Source organism: Octopus sinensis, linkage group LG11, assembly GCF_006345805.1.
Source record: "Octopus sinensis linkage group LG11, ASM634580v1, whole genome shotgun sequence".
Classification (NCBI taxonomy): Eukaryota; Metazoa; Mollusca; class Cephalopoda; order Octopoda; family Octopodidae; genus Octopus; species Octopus sinensis.
The window spans coordinates 20784918-20797417 of NC_043007.1; the positions used below are offsets into that span (position 1 = coordinate 20784918).

General features: G+C 40.3%; 1 protein-coding gene and 1 long non-coding RNA gene across 2 annotated transcripts in view; one reads left to right on the plus strand and one right to left on the minus strand.

Annotated features, from left to right (window-relative positions):
* Positions 1 to 1910: 1910 nt before the first annotated feature.
* LOC118765261 lies at positions 1911 to 7537 on the plus strand. Its single transcript, XR_005001100.1, has 3 exons — positions 1911 to 2136; positions 3207 to 3212; positions 7526 to 7537. It is a non-coding gene; the product is annotated as an uncharacterized LOC118765261 (long non-coding RNA).
* Positions 7538 to 7663: 126 nt separating this feature from the next.
* Positions 7664 to 12500, minus strand: part of LOC115217517 (probable methyltransferase TARBP1) — a 40433-nt gene continuing 35596 nt past the window's right edge. Inside the window, 4 exon segments of the mRNA XM_029787240.2 lie at positions 7664 to 7917; positions 9126 to 9262; positions 10957 to 11081; positions 12399 to 12500. The exon segment at positions 12399 to 12500 is cut by the window's right edge and continues 87 nt beyond it. Coding sequence (XP_029643100.2) covers positions 7755 to 7917; positions 9126 to 9262; positions 10957 to 11081; positions 12399 to 12500 — 527 coding nt within the window. The 3' untranslated portion in view covers positions 7664 to 7754.

Below are 12500 nucleotides of genomic sequence, written 5' to 3' on the forward strand. Positions count from 1 at the left end.
TTGCCCAAAGTGCCATGCAGTGGGACTGAACCCAGAACCATGTGGTTGGAAAGCAAGCTTCTGACCACACAGCCACGCCTGCACCTGTGCACACAGCCACACCTGCACCTTGATCATAATTTATTTATTCTTTTAATGGTTTCAGTCATATGACTGCAGCCATGCTGGAGCACTGCCTTAATTTATTTTCTTCCAGTGCTAGTATTGCTTTATGGCTGACTGAGTTTATAGCAGCTGGCCTTCCTTGAATGTATCCTTCAACGGCTGGCTGATCCAGTATCAGTGTCCTTGAGAAAAATACTTTGTTTCTTGTTGCCCCAGTTCACTCAGCTGTAAATGAGCTCCACCAATAACTGGGAAGTTGACCCCTTCAACGGTCCAATGTCCCATTCAGGGAAGAGCAGTGTGGTCTCAGGCACTTATATGCCATAGAAACCAGGAGGTTTCTACGCAGAAACCACTAGGCCATATTGAGGTACATGGCCTGGTGGTTAGATCAGCGGACTTGTAGTTGAGGGATCGTGGGTTCCAGTCTCAGACTGGATGATGTGTGCGTTTATGAGCAAAACACCTAAGCTCCACGTGACTCCGGCAGAAGGTAATGGTGAACTTCTGCTGACTCTTTCGCCCCAACTTTCTCTCACTCTTTCCTCCTGCATCTTGTAGCTCACCTGCGACGGACCGGTGTCCTGTCCAGGTGGGGAACCTATACGCCAAGGAAACCGGGAAACCGGCCCTTATGAGCTAGGCATAGCTCAAGAAGGAACAAACAAACAAAAAACTCTAATGAGTTTTAGGGCTCATGACAGACCTAAGTCTGAATAAGAAGAGAAACCTAAGATTTTAAAAATGCAGTTTTGTTGTTATGAATGTTATGAACACCAGGCAACACCTTTAATGATGCTTAAGCAATGTTAATAATGCTTTCTTTATGATACACTCTTAAGAAGTTATGGTGATTTGCTGTCCTGGAACAGATGAATCAAGCTAAATAAAATCACTGTTTTCCATACATACAGGCTTGTCCTTTCAGATGCCAGTGGCACTTTAAAAATTACCTGTTCCAGTGCTGTGTAAATGCACATGTGCCAGTGGAATGTAAAAGCACCAAGCACACTCTGTTAAATGGTTGACATTAGGAAGGGCATCCAGCCATAGAAACCATGCTACAACAGACAATTGGATTTTGGACAGCTCTCCACAGTCACACAAACAAAAGCAACATCTCAACTCTCCACAATTTGGTTGTTCACCATAACAATATTTTTCCCTGTAAACAAAGAAAATAAATACCTCCTTAATTGAAAATCTCTCGACCAGGTTTCTGTCTTCATCGTTACTCCATCTTCATTACATATGAATTGTTTGCCCATTTGCAAATGCTTTCCCAACTCTAGTAACAATGTGCTACTGAACTACTTTTAATGTTCAACGCTTCTTCTGGAGGTGGCAAGTAGAAAATAGAGGTATAAATAATTCATTATTGCTATATCTCTTCATACTCCTTAACTTTCTGCATGAACAAACATTGTTATTGTGTTCTGCTTCAAGACTAAACATGTTCTTCTTCTGATTTCCTACAACACAGATGGTGAAAAAACAAGGACAGAACCAAATTATATAGCTGAAAGTAAATGTTATTAAAGATACCATTTGAGCTTGCACTTTTGATAAATGATGAGCGATACTGCTTTGGTTCTTGTTTCTATTGTTTGACATCAAGTCAAGTGTGACTGAGACATTCCAACCATAACAATCTCATCTTTTTAAGGGCATTCAAAGTTATTGGGTTGTCCAGAAAGTTTGTGCCGATTTATAGTAGCTTACTGTTCGACTTATTTTAGAACATGGTTGAGTCCATACAATAGGATTTGACTACACCTCCATTTAGAGCACAGTATTATATTAGATTTTGAGATCAATTGGGTACCAGACAACGATTCTGGATTATTTTTCCTGCTTTTTTTACTTGATTTTTGAGAGCAGTCAAGTTCATTTTTAGTATTCTCGTTTGTGAGAGCAGTCAAGTTTATTTCAGATACTCTCATTTTAACAATCATCTCTGACTAATCATTGAAAGGACGTTGGTGTTGCCTTGGCAGAGGTTTGCACTCTCTGAGTGCTCTTGTTCATATTGTTTTGAATTAATCATGCAATATCTTATAGCTATGAAATTCCACTGATGTTTTAAATGTTTTATTTTTTAAAATCACAAGTATACATATCAATGTAGTCCTTCTTTTAAAATAGTGTAACAATACTTTAATAACAAAGATGATAAAAATAGAATTCTTTTGTAAGACTATATCAAGACTGGTTTCTTTAATTCTTTAAAATATTTTCACAGGCTTTCTAAACTGATCTTCTTGTTATACACACATATTCACCACTATTTTTACAATTCAGAATATCTTGATTTTCCCTACAGCAGGGATAATGTTTAGAGGTGCTGGGACAGGTTCAGAAATAACGGGTACAAAATTTACTTTTACAGCATTGACACAGTACAGGATGTTTGCAATTAATGTGAAAACATTACAGATATTTCTGAATTGGCGTGGGAGTAGCTGTGTGGTAAGTAGCTTGCTTACAAACGACATGGTTCTGGGTTCAGTCCCACTGCATAGCACCTTGGGCAAATGTCTTCTACTATAGCCTTGGGCCAATTAAAGCCTTGTGAGTGGATTTGGTAGACGGAAACTGAAAGAAGCCCGTCGTATATATGTATATATATCATCATCATCATCGTTTAACGTCCGTTTTCCATGCTAGCATGGGTTGGACGGTTCGACTGGGGTCTGGGAAGCTAGGAGGCTGCACCAGGCTCCAGTCTGATCTGGCAGTGTTTCTACGGCTGGATGCCTTTCCTAACGCCAACCACTCCATGAGTGTAGTGGGTGTTCTTTACGTGCCACCGGAAGCTGGCAACGGCCACATTCATGCCTTTTACGTGCCACTGGCACAGGTGCCAGGGGAGGCTGGCAACGGCCACGATCGGTTGATGTTTGTGTGTCTGTGTTTGTCCCCCCAACATCGCTTGACAACCGATGCTGGTGTGTTTACGTCCCCATAACTTAGCAGTTCGGCAAGAGAGACCGATAGAATAAGTACTAGGCTTACAAAGAATAAGTCCTGAGGTCAATTTGCTCGACTAAAGGTGGTGCTCCAGCATGGCCGCAGTCAAATGAGTGAAACAAGTAAAAGAGTATACTGTATACCGAGGTGGGTGTTATAAATATCTGAACATAATAAGGGTTATAACAGTGGTGACGACGATTTAGACAACTCATAAGGAATTAATAACGAGGATTTAAACAACTTCCGAGGAATTAATAAACTCAACGAGGATAAACCAATTCACATGGAGTTAATAGAAACCTGAAGAAGAGTTAACAAACTCACAAAAGTTTTTGTTGTGCAAATTTTATGAAAAAAAATTTATGGACAATTGACATTATTTACATTTGACGGATATTTGTCCTCATCTTGTTTGCTGTTAACACAACGTTTTGGCTGATTTACCCTCCAGCCTTCTTCTGGTCTCTTAGGGAAATATTACTACTAATATTATTATTATTATCAGTAGTAGTAGTAGTAGTAGTCTGTGCTCTTGACCACTACGCCATATGCCCAGTGGTTAAGAGCATGGGCTACTAACCCCAAGATTCTGAGTTTGATTCCAAGCAATGCCCTGAACACTAATAATAATAATAATAATAACATCGAAAAATACCTTAGGAATGAGAACCTAGGTTTGAAATTTCCCCAAGATACTTGATGAAAGCTAGAGGGTATATCAGCCGAAACATTGTGTTAACAACAAACAAGCATGATTTTTATTGGCATGGGTTGGACAGTTTGACTGAGGACTGGTGAGCCATAGGTTGCACCAGGCTCAATCTGATCTGGCAGAGTTTCTACAGCTGGATACCCTTCCTAACACCAACCACTCTGAGAGTGTAGTGGGTGCTTTTTACATGCTACCTGTATGGGAGCCAGTCTGATGGCACTGGCAGCAACCACGCTTGAACGTTGTTATTCACGTGCCACCAGCACATGTGCTGGTAAGGCGACGCTGGCCATGAGCACGCTCGAAAGGTGCTTTTCATGTGCCACTGGTATGGGAGCCAATCTATGGCCCTGGCAACGATCATGCTCAGATGTGCTTTTAACATTCCACTGGCATGAGTGCCAATGAGGCGGTACTGTCACCGGCTACTTCAGCAATTTTGATTTGTTATCACTTGCCTCAATAGCAAAGTTCATTGTCCAATAAATGAGGGGTACTCATAAGTGAACCGGTTACACCCCACGTTCAGATGCACCCCACTTTTTAATACTCCTTTCAATCATAACATTACGTTTCTGATTTCATTTTAATTCCCTTACAAGTTTCCTTTACTGGAATAATTTTTTCTAATATTTTGCTGTTATATAATGTCATTTATTTATTTATTTATTTTTATTTTTTATTTTCTATTTTCATTTCATTGTAATTATGCACAAACCCAATAATTTTATTTCTATTTTCTGCTTACCTCTTATCTCTTATCTTCAGTGTGAAATTGTGTCACAGTGCTCTTTGTCATTTAATCATTTAAATAGTGAGTGTGAGAAACCTCAAGTACACTAACAATGAAGTAACAAATACTTGTCTGTCTATTAATGTGAATACTATATATATATATATATATATATATATATATCTTCTCAAATTAACTGTATCAGTTTGAGGGTAGATCTTCTATATTTTAACTAAAAGACATTGTTAAATCAGGAAATAGAATCAGCGTTTTAGTGAATTTGTTCGAGACACAGGGATTATATTTCTGAGTGTAGAGTAAAATATCAGGTTCAGCCAGGAGAAGTGTAATGCTATACGAAGGTGAAATAGTATTATGTGCTATCGTGTGTCTCTGGTAACACGAGAGAAATGGCGAATAAACATGGTTGGTTGGAAGTGTATTGTAGTCGTATAGCTGGAACTAAATGAAAGTAAATTGAGAATGAAATCTTATGTATTAATTCCTCTATGTGCTTCATACAATAAAATTGTTGTTCCATCTTTATAACAACTGCCTAATATTGCTTTGAAAAAAAAAAAAAAAAAAATGTTTTAAGGCCATTTTTTTTTTTAAAGCTTTAAAATAGTGGGGAATAGTCATACAGCTCCCACAACAGTTTTGAATTGCGGTTATCATGGTTACGTTTTGGGGGCAGTGATGGCCCTTCCTGTTTCTAATTCTTTTAATTACTCTTGACAGTTAGCAAGGATATGGTATACTATTTTATTAAATCAGCAAACACTTGGTCTGATATTGCACAGAAGAAATATATATTTCTTAACTACCTACAAGGGGCTAAACACAGAGGGGACAAACAAGGACAGACAAACGGATTAAGCCGATTACATCGACCCCAGTGCGTAACTGGTACTTAATTTATCGACCCCGAAAGGATGAAAGGCAAAGTCAACTTCGGCGGAATTTGAACTCAGAACATAGCGGCAGACGAAATACCACTAAGCATTTCGCCCGGCGTGCTAACGTTTCTACCAGCTCGCCGCCAAAAGAAATATAAAATAATCAGAGCATTTGAAGTGGTCATACCTCTCCAATAAAACCTATGAGAGGAGTGGTATTCAACCAGTACATCAAATTGAGGCCCTGGGAACCAAGGTGGGGCAAGCATAATTCTGGACGGAAATTTAAAGCTTACAGAGGGACTATTGAATAGTGAAATGTATTGTGTCAAAAAACCCATCAAACTACAACAGCAAAAGAGATAGCAGGGCTAAACAATTACTTTACTAACCAAAGCCATTCAATGCAAGCTCCATAAAACTGGAAACCATGGGAAAGATGGGAGGTAGGGACTAGGGGACTGCAACTTCTGGACCTTTCTTCTTTCCCATCAACATTGATACACAGAAAAAAAGGGTGTCTAGACTCTCAGAAATAGACAATGGCTCAGTAGAACAATGTCGTCTTCTTTAATGAATCCTCATTCACTCTTTTTCTCTCTTCACGGTGAGCTTAGGATTTCACCCTTCACTGTTTTGTCCCTAATGTGAAGTACACACACACACATACATATATATATATACATATACATATATACGACGAGCTTCTTTCAGTTTCTGTCTACCAAATTCACTCACAAGGCTTTGGTCGGCCCGAGACTATAGTAAAAGACACTTGCCCAAGGTGCCACACAGTGGGACAGAACCCGGAACCATGTGGTTCGTAAGCAAGCTACTTACCACACAGCCACTCCTACGCCTGGAGTAGTAAATACTTAGTAAAACCAGTAAAGACACGACTATCTCTGACCGCATACTATGTACTCTTCTTTACTTTTCGGAAAAACTGGCAAGTCTTATGAGTGATGGTAGCTACAGCAAAGTAAAGAAAGACCCTACTTTGAAAACAGAGAGGAAGTTGTCACAGATCTTGATCAAGAACAAGGATCACTTTACACCAATGAATTACAGACAACTGACTCAACACTACAGTAAATTACCACACATGTACGGTCCCCCTAAGATTCACAAGGATGGTATTCCATTAAGACCTATAGTAAGCTGTAGAGGTTCAGCATGTCATCCACTGAGCCGCTTCCTTGCGGATATAATCAGTTCATTAGCAGGAAAGCCAGCATCGTACGTGAAGAATTCCATCCACTTCACAGAATTGATCAAGGATACCCCCATTGAATCCAATCCGATGGTGAGTCTAGATGTGATAAGTCTGTTCACCAATGTCCCAACTGGTTAAGCACTATCGGTGATTCAGGAAAGACTGGGGATAGGTACCCATCTAAAAGAAGGCACAACAACAACAACAACATCGAAAAATACCTAAGGAATGAGAACCCAGGTTCAAAATTTCCCCAAGACACCTGATGAAGGCTGGAGGGTATATCAGCCGAAATGTAAATAATGTACATAATTCCTCATCCCTTAAATATAGAACTGTATGCCCTTCCTATTGCTAACCACTTTACAGGGTGTACTGGGTGCTTTCTATGTAATGCCAGCACCAGTGAGGTCACCAAGTAACTTACAAGACAAAAGACCTGAGCTAGGGGCAGTATTGAAAGAAGTGGCTTTGTGTCAGGTGATCAGATAAGAGAGAGAGACAGAAACAGGTGTTTGCTGTAGAGGAGGAGCAATGGCTATCCTATTTAGAAGGAGGGGAGGGGGAGAAGAGGAGGAGGAGGGGGAGGAGAAGAAGATAGATAGACAGACAGAGAGATAGATAGATAGAGAGATAGACAGACAGACAGACAGACAGACAGATAGAGAGATAGATAGAGAGATAGATAGATAGAGAGATAGATAGATAGACAGACAGATAGATAGATAGATAGATAGAGAGAGAGATAGATAGACAGATAGATAGAGAGAGAGAGAGATAGATAGACAGACAGATAGATAGATAGAGATAGATAGATAGATAGATAGATAGATAGATAGATAGATAGACAGACAGAGAATGAGACAGACAAAGACAGAGAGGGTCAGGATGGTGGTGAAGATGTTTTGGGAGTATAACAACCTCAAATAACAGGAGGTAAATACAAATGAATGTTTATCAATACAAAGAAATATTTGGCAATTCGAACGAATATCTGATGATATAAATAAATAGAGAGAAATTAATTTTATTTCAATATAATCAGCAATTTTATTCATAATTTACATCTGGGTATCAATGGATATTGAATCCATCCGCACCAATGGATCTCCACGTTCAGTTAATGACACCTGAGCTGTAGAGTTGACGTGTATATTCCCACATCAGTATCGCTCCACTGACGTGGACATTGAGAGAACGGACAATTCCTTGTTGTGGAATCTCAACACACACATCCAAGAGGGGGATTAGGTTGGCTGGAATGCCTTCGCGTTCGTTCCTAGAAGTAAATCAAATTATTAAAGAAACACGAAACAGAGATCATCCAACAAGAACAGAAGAACCACTTTTTAAACAGAAAATTAAATCAGAATATCAAAAGGACATGTTTTACGGGAATTTCTCCCTTCAAAAGGGTTTCATAAATGTTTTGAAATTTATTGTTAGGCTTTTGCAATTAAAAAGGAACAAAACATTGCATTAGACATAGCTGTGTGGTGAAGAAGCTTGCTTTACAACCATGTGGTTTCGGGTTCAGTCCCACTGGGCGGCACCTTGGGCAAGTGTCTTTTACTACAGTCCCTGGCCAGCCAACACCCTGTGAGTGAATTTGGTAGATGGAAACTGTGTGGAAGCCCATCACATGTGTGTGTGTTTGTGTGTGTGTGTGTGTGACAGGCTTCCATACAGTGTAGACATATATGTCTACAGTGGAGTTGCAGTGGCCCAGTGGTTAGGGCAGCGGACTTGCGGTCATGGGATCGCAGTTTCGATTCCCAGACTGAGCATTGTGACTTTGCCTTTCGTCCTTTTAGGGTCGATAAATTAAGTACTAGTTGTGTAATGGAGTCGATCTAATCAACTGACCCTCACCCTCCCACAAAATTTCGGGCCTTGTGCCTAGAGTAGGAAAGAATAAAGTAAGTACCAGTTGAGCACTGGGGGAGTCAATGTAATCAACTTAATTGCTCCTGGGTAAGAGTAGAAAAAGAGAAAATGCACCACTCTGCCATGTTGAGCCAATATAGCAGAGTAGGTTTTTTCAAACCAGTATGATCATCATCGTTTAACGTCCACTTTCCATGCTAGCATGGGTTGGACGATTTTGACTGAGGGCTGGCGAACCAGATGGCTGCACCAGGCTCCAATCTTGATTTGGCAGAGTTGCTACAGCTGGATGCCCTTCCTAATGCCAACCACTCTGAGAGTGTAGTGGGTGCTTTTTACGTGCCACCGGCACGGGGGCCAGTGAGGCGGTACTGGCAACGACCTCGCTCGAATCCTTCTACACATGCCACCAGCACAGGTGACAGTAAGGCGACGTTGGTATGATGTCAAAGTCAAATTGATGGCCTCCCCAGCAGATCATAGTTGATGGCAAGAACATGCTGGTGCCTTTGTCCTGCAGTGGATTGAACCTAAGCAATCTAATTCCAAGGTGCTGCTAATGACAGAAACAATGATAAGAAAAAGAAAAGGAAAACTAACCCCAAAATCAGAACAGTTTTCTCTGCCATTTGATAATGCTGAAGAGAAACACTGTTGGCAGTTTGCTCAGCGCCAACCAAGGTAAACCCTTCACGCTGCTTTTCAAAGAGGAAATTTTGCAGTTGATCAGCTGGAACCTAAGAAAACAACAATTGAAATTTAAATAAAATATACAAATTAATTAAAGAAAAGAGTATTTGAATTAAATGCAAAATATAAAAATTCCAGGGAATAACAAGAATAAAAGAAATTATAACAAAATCATTTTTTTCCTTTTAATTTAAAAAAAAAATGCATTTTTCCCCTTTTGCTATCATCGTTTTTATTAGAATAATCTACATCCCCATCTTCACCACTATAATTATTGCTGTGACATTTATTTTCCTATGACTAGTAAGGGTTCAAAGAGTCTGCTTGTTGCACTATATATTTTTTTTACTCTAGGCACAAGGCCCGAAATTTTGGGGAATGGGACCAGTCGATTAGATCGACCCCAGTACACAACTGGTACTTAATTTATCGACCCCAAAAGGATGAAAAGCAAAGGTGACCTCAGCGGAATTTGAACTCAGAATGTAAAGACAGACGAAATACAGCTAAGCATTACGCCCGGCATGCTAACATTTCTGCCAGCTCGCCACCTTACAAGGCCCATAATATTCCTTTCTATTCTAGGCACAAGGCCTGAAATTTTGGGGAAGGGGGGCAGTCGATTAGATCGACCCCCAGTACACAACTGGTACTTAATTTATCGACCCCGAAAGGATGAAAAGCAAAGGTGACCTCAGCGGAATTTGAACTCAGAATGTAAAGACAGACGAAATACAGCTAAGCATTTCGCCCGGCATGCTAACGTTTCTGCCAGCTAGCCACCTTACAAGGCCCATAATATTCCTTTCTATTCTAGGCACAAGGCCTGAAATTTGGGGGGAGGGGGCCAGCCGATTAGATCGACCCGAGAACACAACTGGTACTTAATTTATCGACCCCGAAAGGATGAAAAGCAAAGGTGACCTCAGCGGAATTTGAACTCAGAATGTAAAGACAGACGAAATACAGCTAAGCATTTTACCCGGCATGCTAACGTTTCTGCCAGCTAGCCACCTTACAAGGCCCATAATATTCTTTTCTATTCTAGGCACAAGGCCCAAAATTTGGGGGGAGGGGACCAGTCAATTAGATCGACCCCAGTATACAACTGGTACTTAATATATTAAACACACTAATACTGGCTGCCAAGCAGTAGTAGGGGACAAACACAAAAAACATACACTGGCCCACTGACTCAAAGCTATAATATAGAATGTTAGTCAACAAGATTCTTACAGTGGGATTGAACCCCTAACTACAAGGTCCTGAACAGAACTTCTTAATCACACATCAATGCTTATTATGTCTCTCTAAGTATCATTATTACTATTATTATCATTTTTTAATTTTTTTACTTGCTTCAGTCATTAGGTGGTGGCCATGCTGGGGCACCACATTGGAGGGATTTTTAATCAAAAAAATTAATTCCAGTAATTATATCTTTTCAAACATGGCACTTATTCTTTTGGTCTCTTTTGACAAATAGCTAAGTTACAGGAACACAAACAAACCAACACCAGCATGTGTGTGCACACACACATTTATAAGCTGGGCCTTTCTCTCAGTTTCCATCTGCCAAATCCACTTACAAGGCTTTGGTTGGCCCAGAGACACTTGTCCAAGATTGGACTGAGCCCAGAACCTGGTGGCTGGAAGGCAAAGTTCTTACCAGAAAGCCATGGCTGGAACTATTTTCTGAAGCATCAAAAATAAAAATAATATACTTCTTAAAGTTACCTACCTCTTTTATTGGTATCCATTTTTCAGCAGTAACACTTAAAGCCTGGAAATTCTTATCAACAAGATGTCTCAAACTTCCTATCACAAATTCCGATATACCAAACACCTCAGCTGTCCGACAAAGACCTAACAGACATACAGAAAAGCAAATGCATCCTTAAAACATTAACTTTTGCTTCCATTCAGTCTTGGACTCGGATGGAACTTACACTCGCCTCCTTATGAGAGCTCAAAATCTCTCGTGGAAGCGTCATCCAACCAAAGTACAAATATATGGGGAATTACCATCTGTATCATCTCTTGTGAAAGGTAGAAGAGTCCAGTTTGCTGGACATTGTTGTAGAGCTGAAAACGAGGTAATTTCTGCTCTTCTCCTCTGGAAGCCATCTGCTTGCGTTACCAGAGGGCACACACTCTCCTACCCTGATGTAATCTCCAGGGATACAGGCATCCAGCAACAGGACCTCTGTAATGATATGATGGACCGTGAAGTCTGGCATAACATAGTAAATTCCATTGTCTCGACCATGGTCAAACAATGATGATGATTGCTTCCATTAATCAAAATCTCCGAATAAGTAAAATAGGCGAGTGAATAAGTTATTGCGAATACCAGTACACAGAGCTCAGGTTCAAATACACTGCAAGCATTTCTTTGTATATTTGAGAAGCAGACCTCTTTTTATGAACTTTAGTACATCTATCATCATTTAACATTTGTTTTCCATGCTGGCATGGGTTGGATGGTTTGTCAAGAGCTGGCCAGTTGGAGAGTACCTAGGTTCAAATTATCTGTTTTGGCATGGTTTCCGCAAATGGATGTCCTTCCTAACACCAACTACTCTACACAGTATACTGGGTGCTTTTTATGTGGCACCAGTACCAGTGATTTAAATGTGGCACTGGCCACGGATGAAGCATCCATGCTGGTACCACATAAAAAGCACCCAGTCCATTCTGTAAAATGGATGGCAGTAGGAAGGGCATTGGTTGTAAATATTTACCATATCTTCAGGGAATGCTACTCGCAATAGACTGGTATCTTATCCTGATCATCATCATCATTTAACGTCCGCTTTCCATGCTAGCATGGGTTGGACATATGACTGAGGACTGGCGAACCAGATGGCTACACCAGGCTTCAATCTTGATCTGGCAGAGTTTCTACAGCTTGATGCCCTTCCTAACGCCAACCACTCCGAGAGTGTAGTTGGTGCTTTTACGTGCCACCGGCACGGGGGCCAGTCAGGCGGCACTGGCAACGACCTTGCTCGAATCTTAGAGATCTCAATACAGGACAAATACTTTATGTTATCAATCTCAGAAAGAAGCAAAACAGAGTTGACCCCAGCAGGATTTGAGCTCAGAATGTAAAGAGTTGGGACAAATACCAATGGTATAAATAAGTAACCAAAAAATAAAAAAAAGAACCAAAATCTTTACCTCCTAAATTTGGAACTTTGTTGATAAGTGAGGTTACCAATACCAACTGGCTGACGTTGGTCTTCTTTTCTAAGAAATTTTGCTGTTCCTCGTTTAAAACAT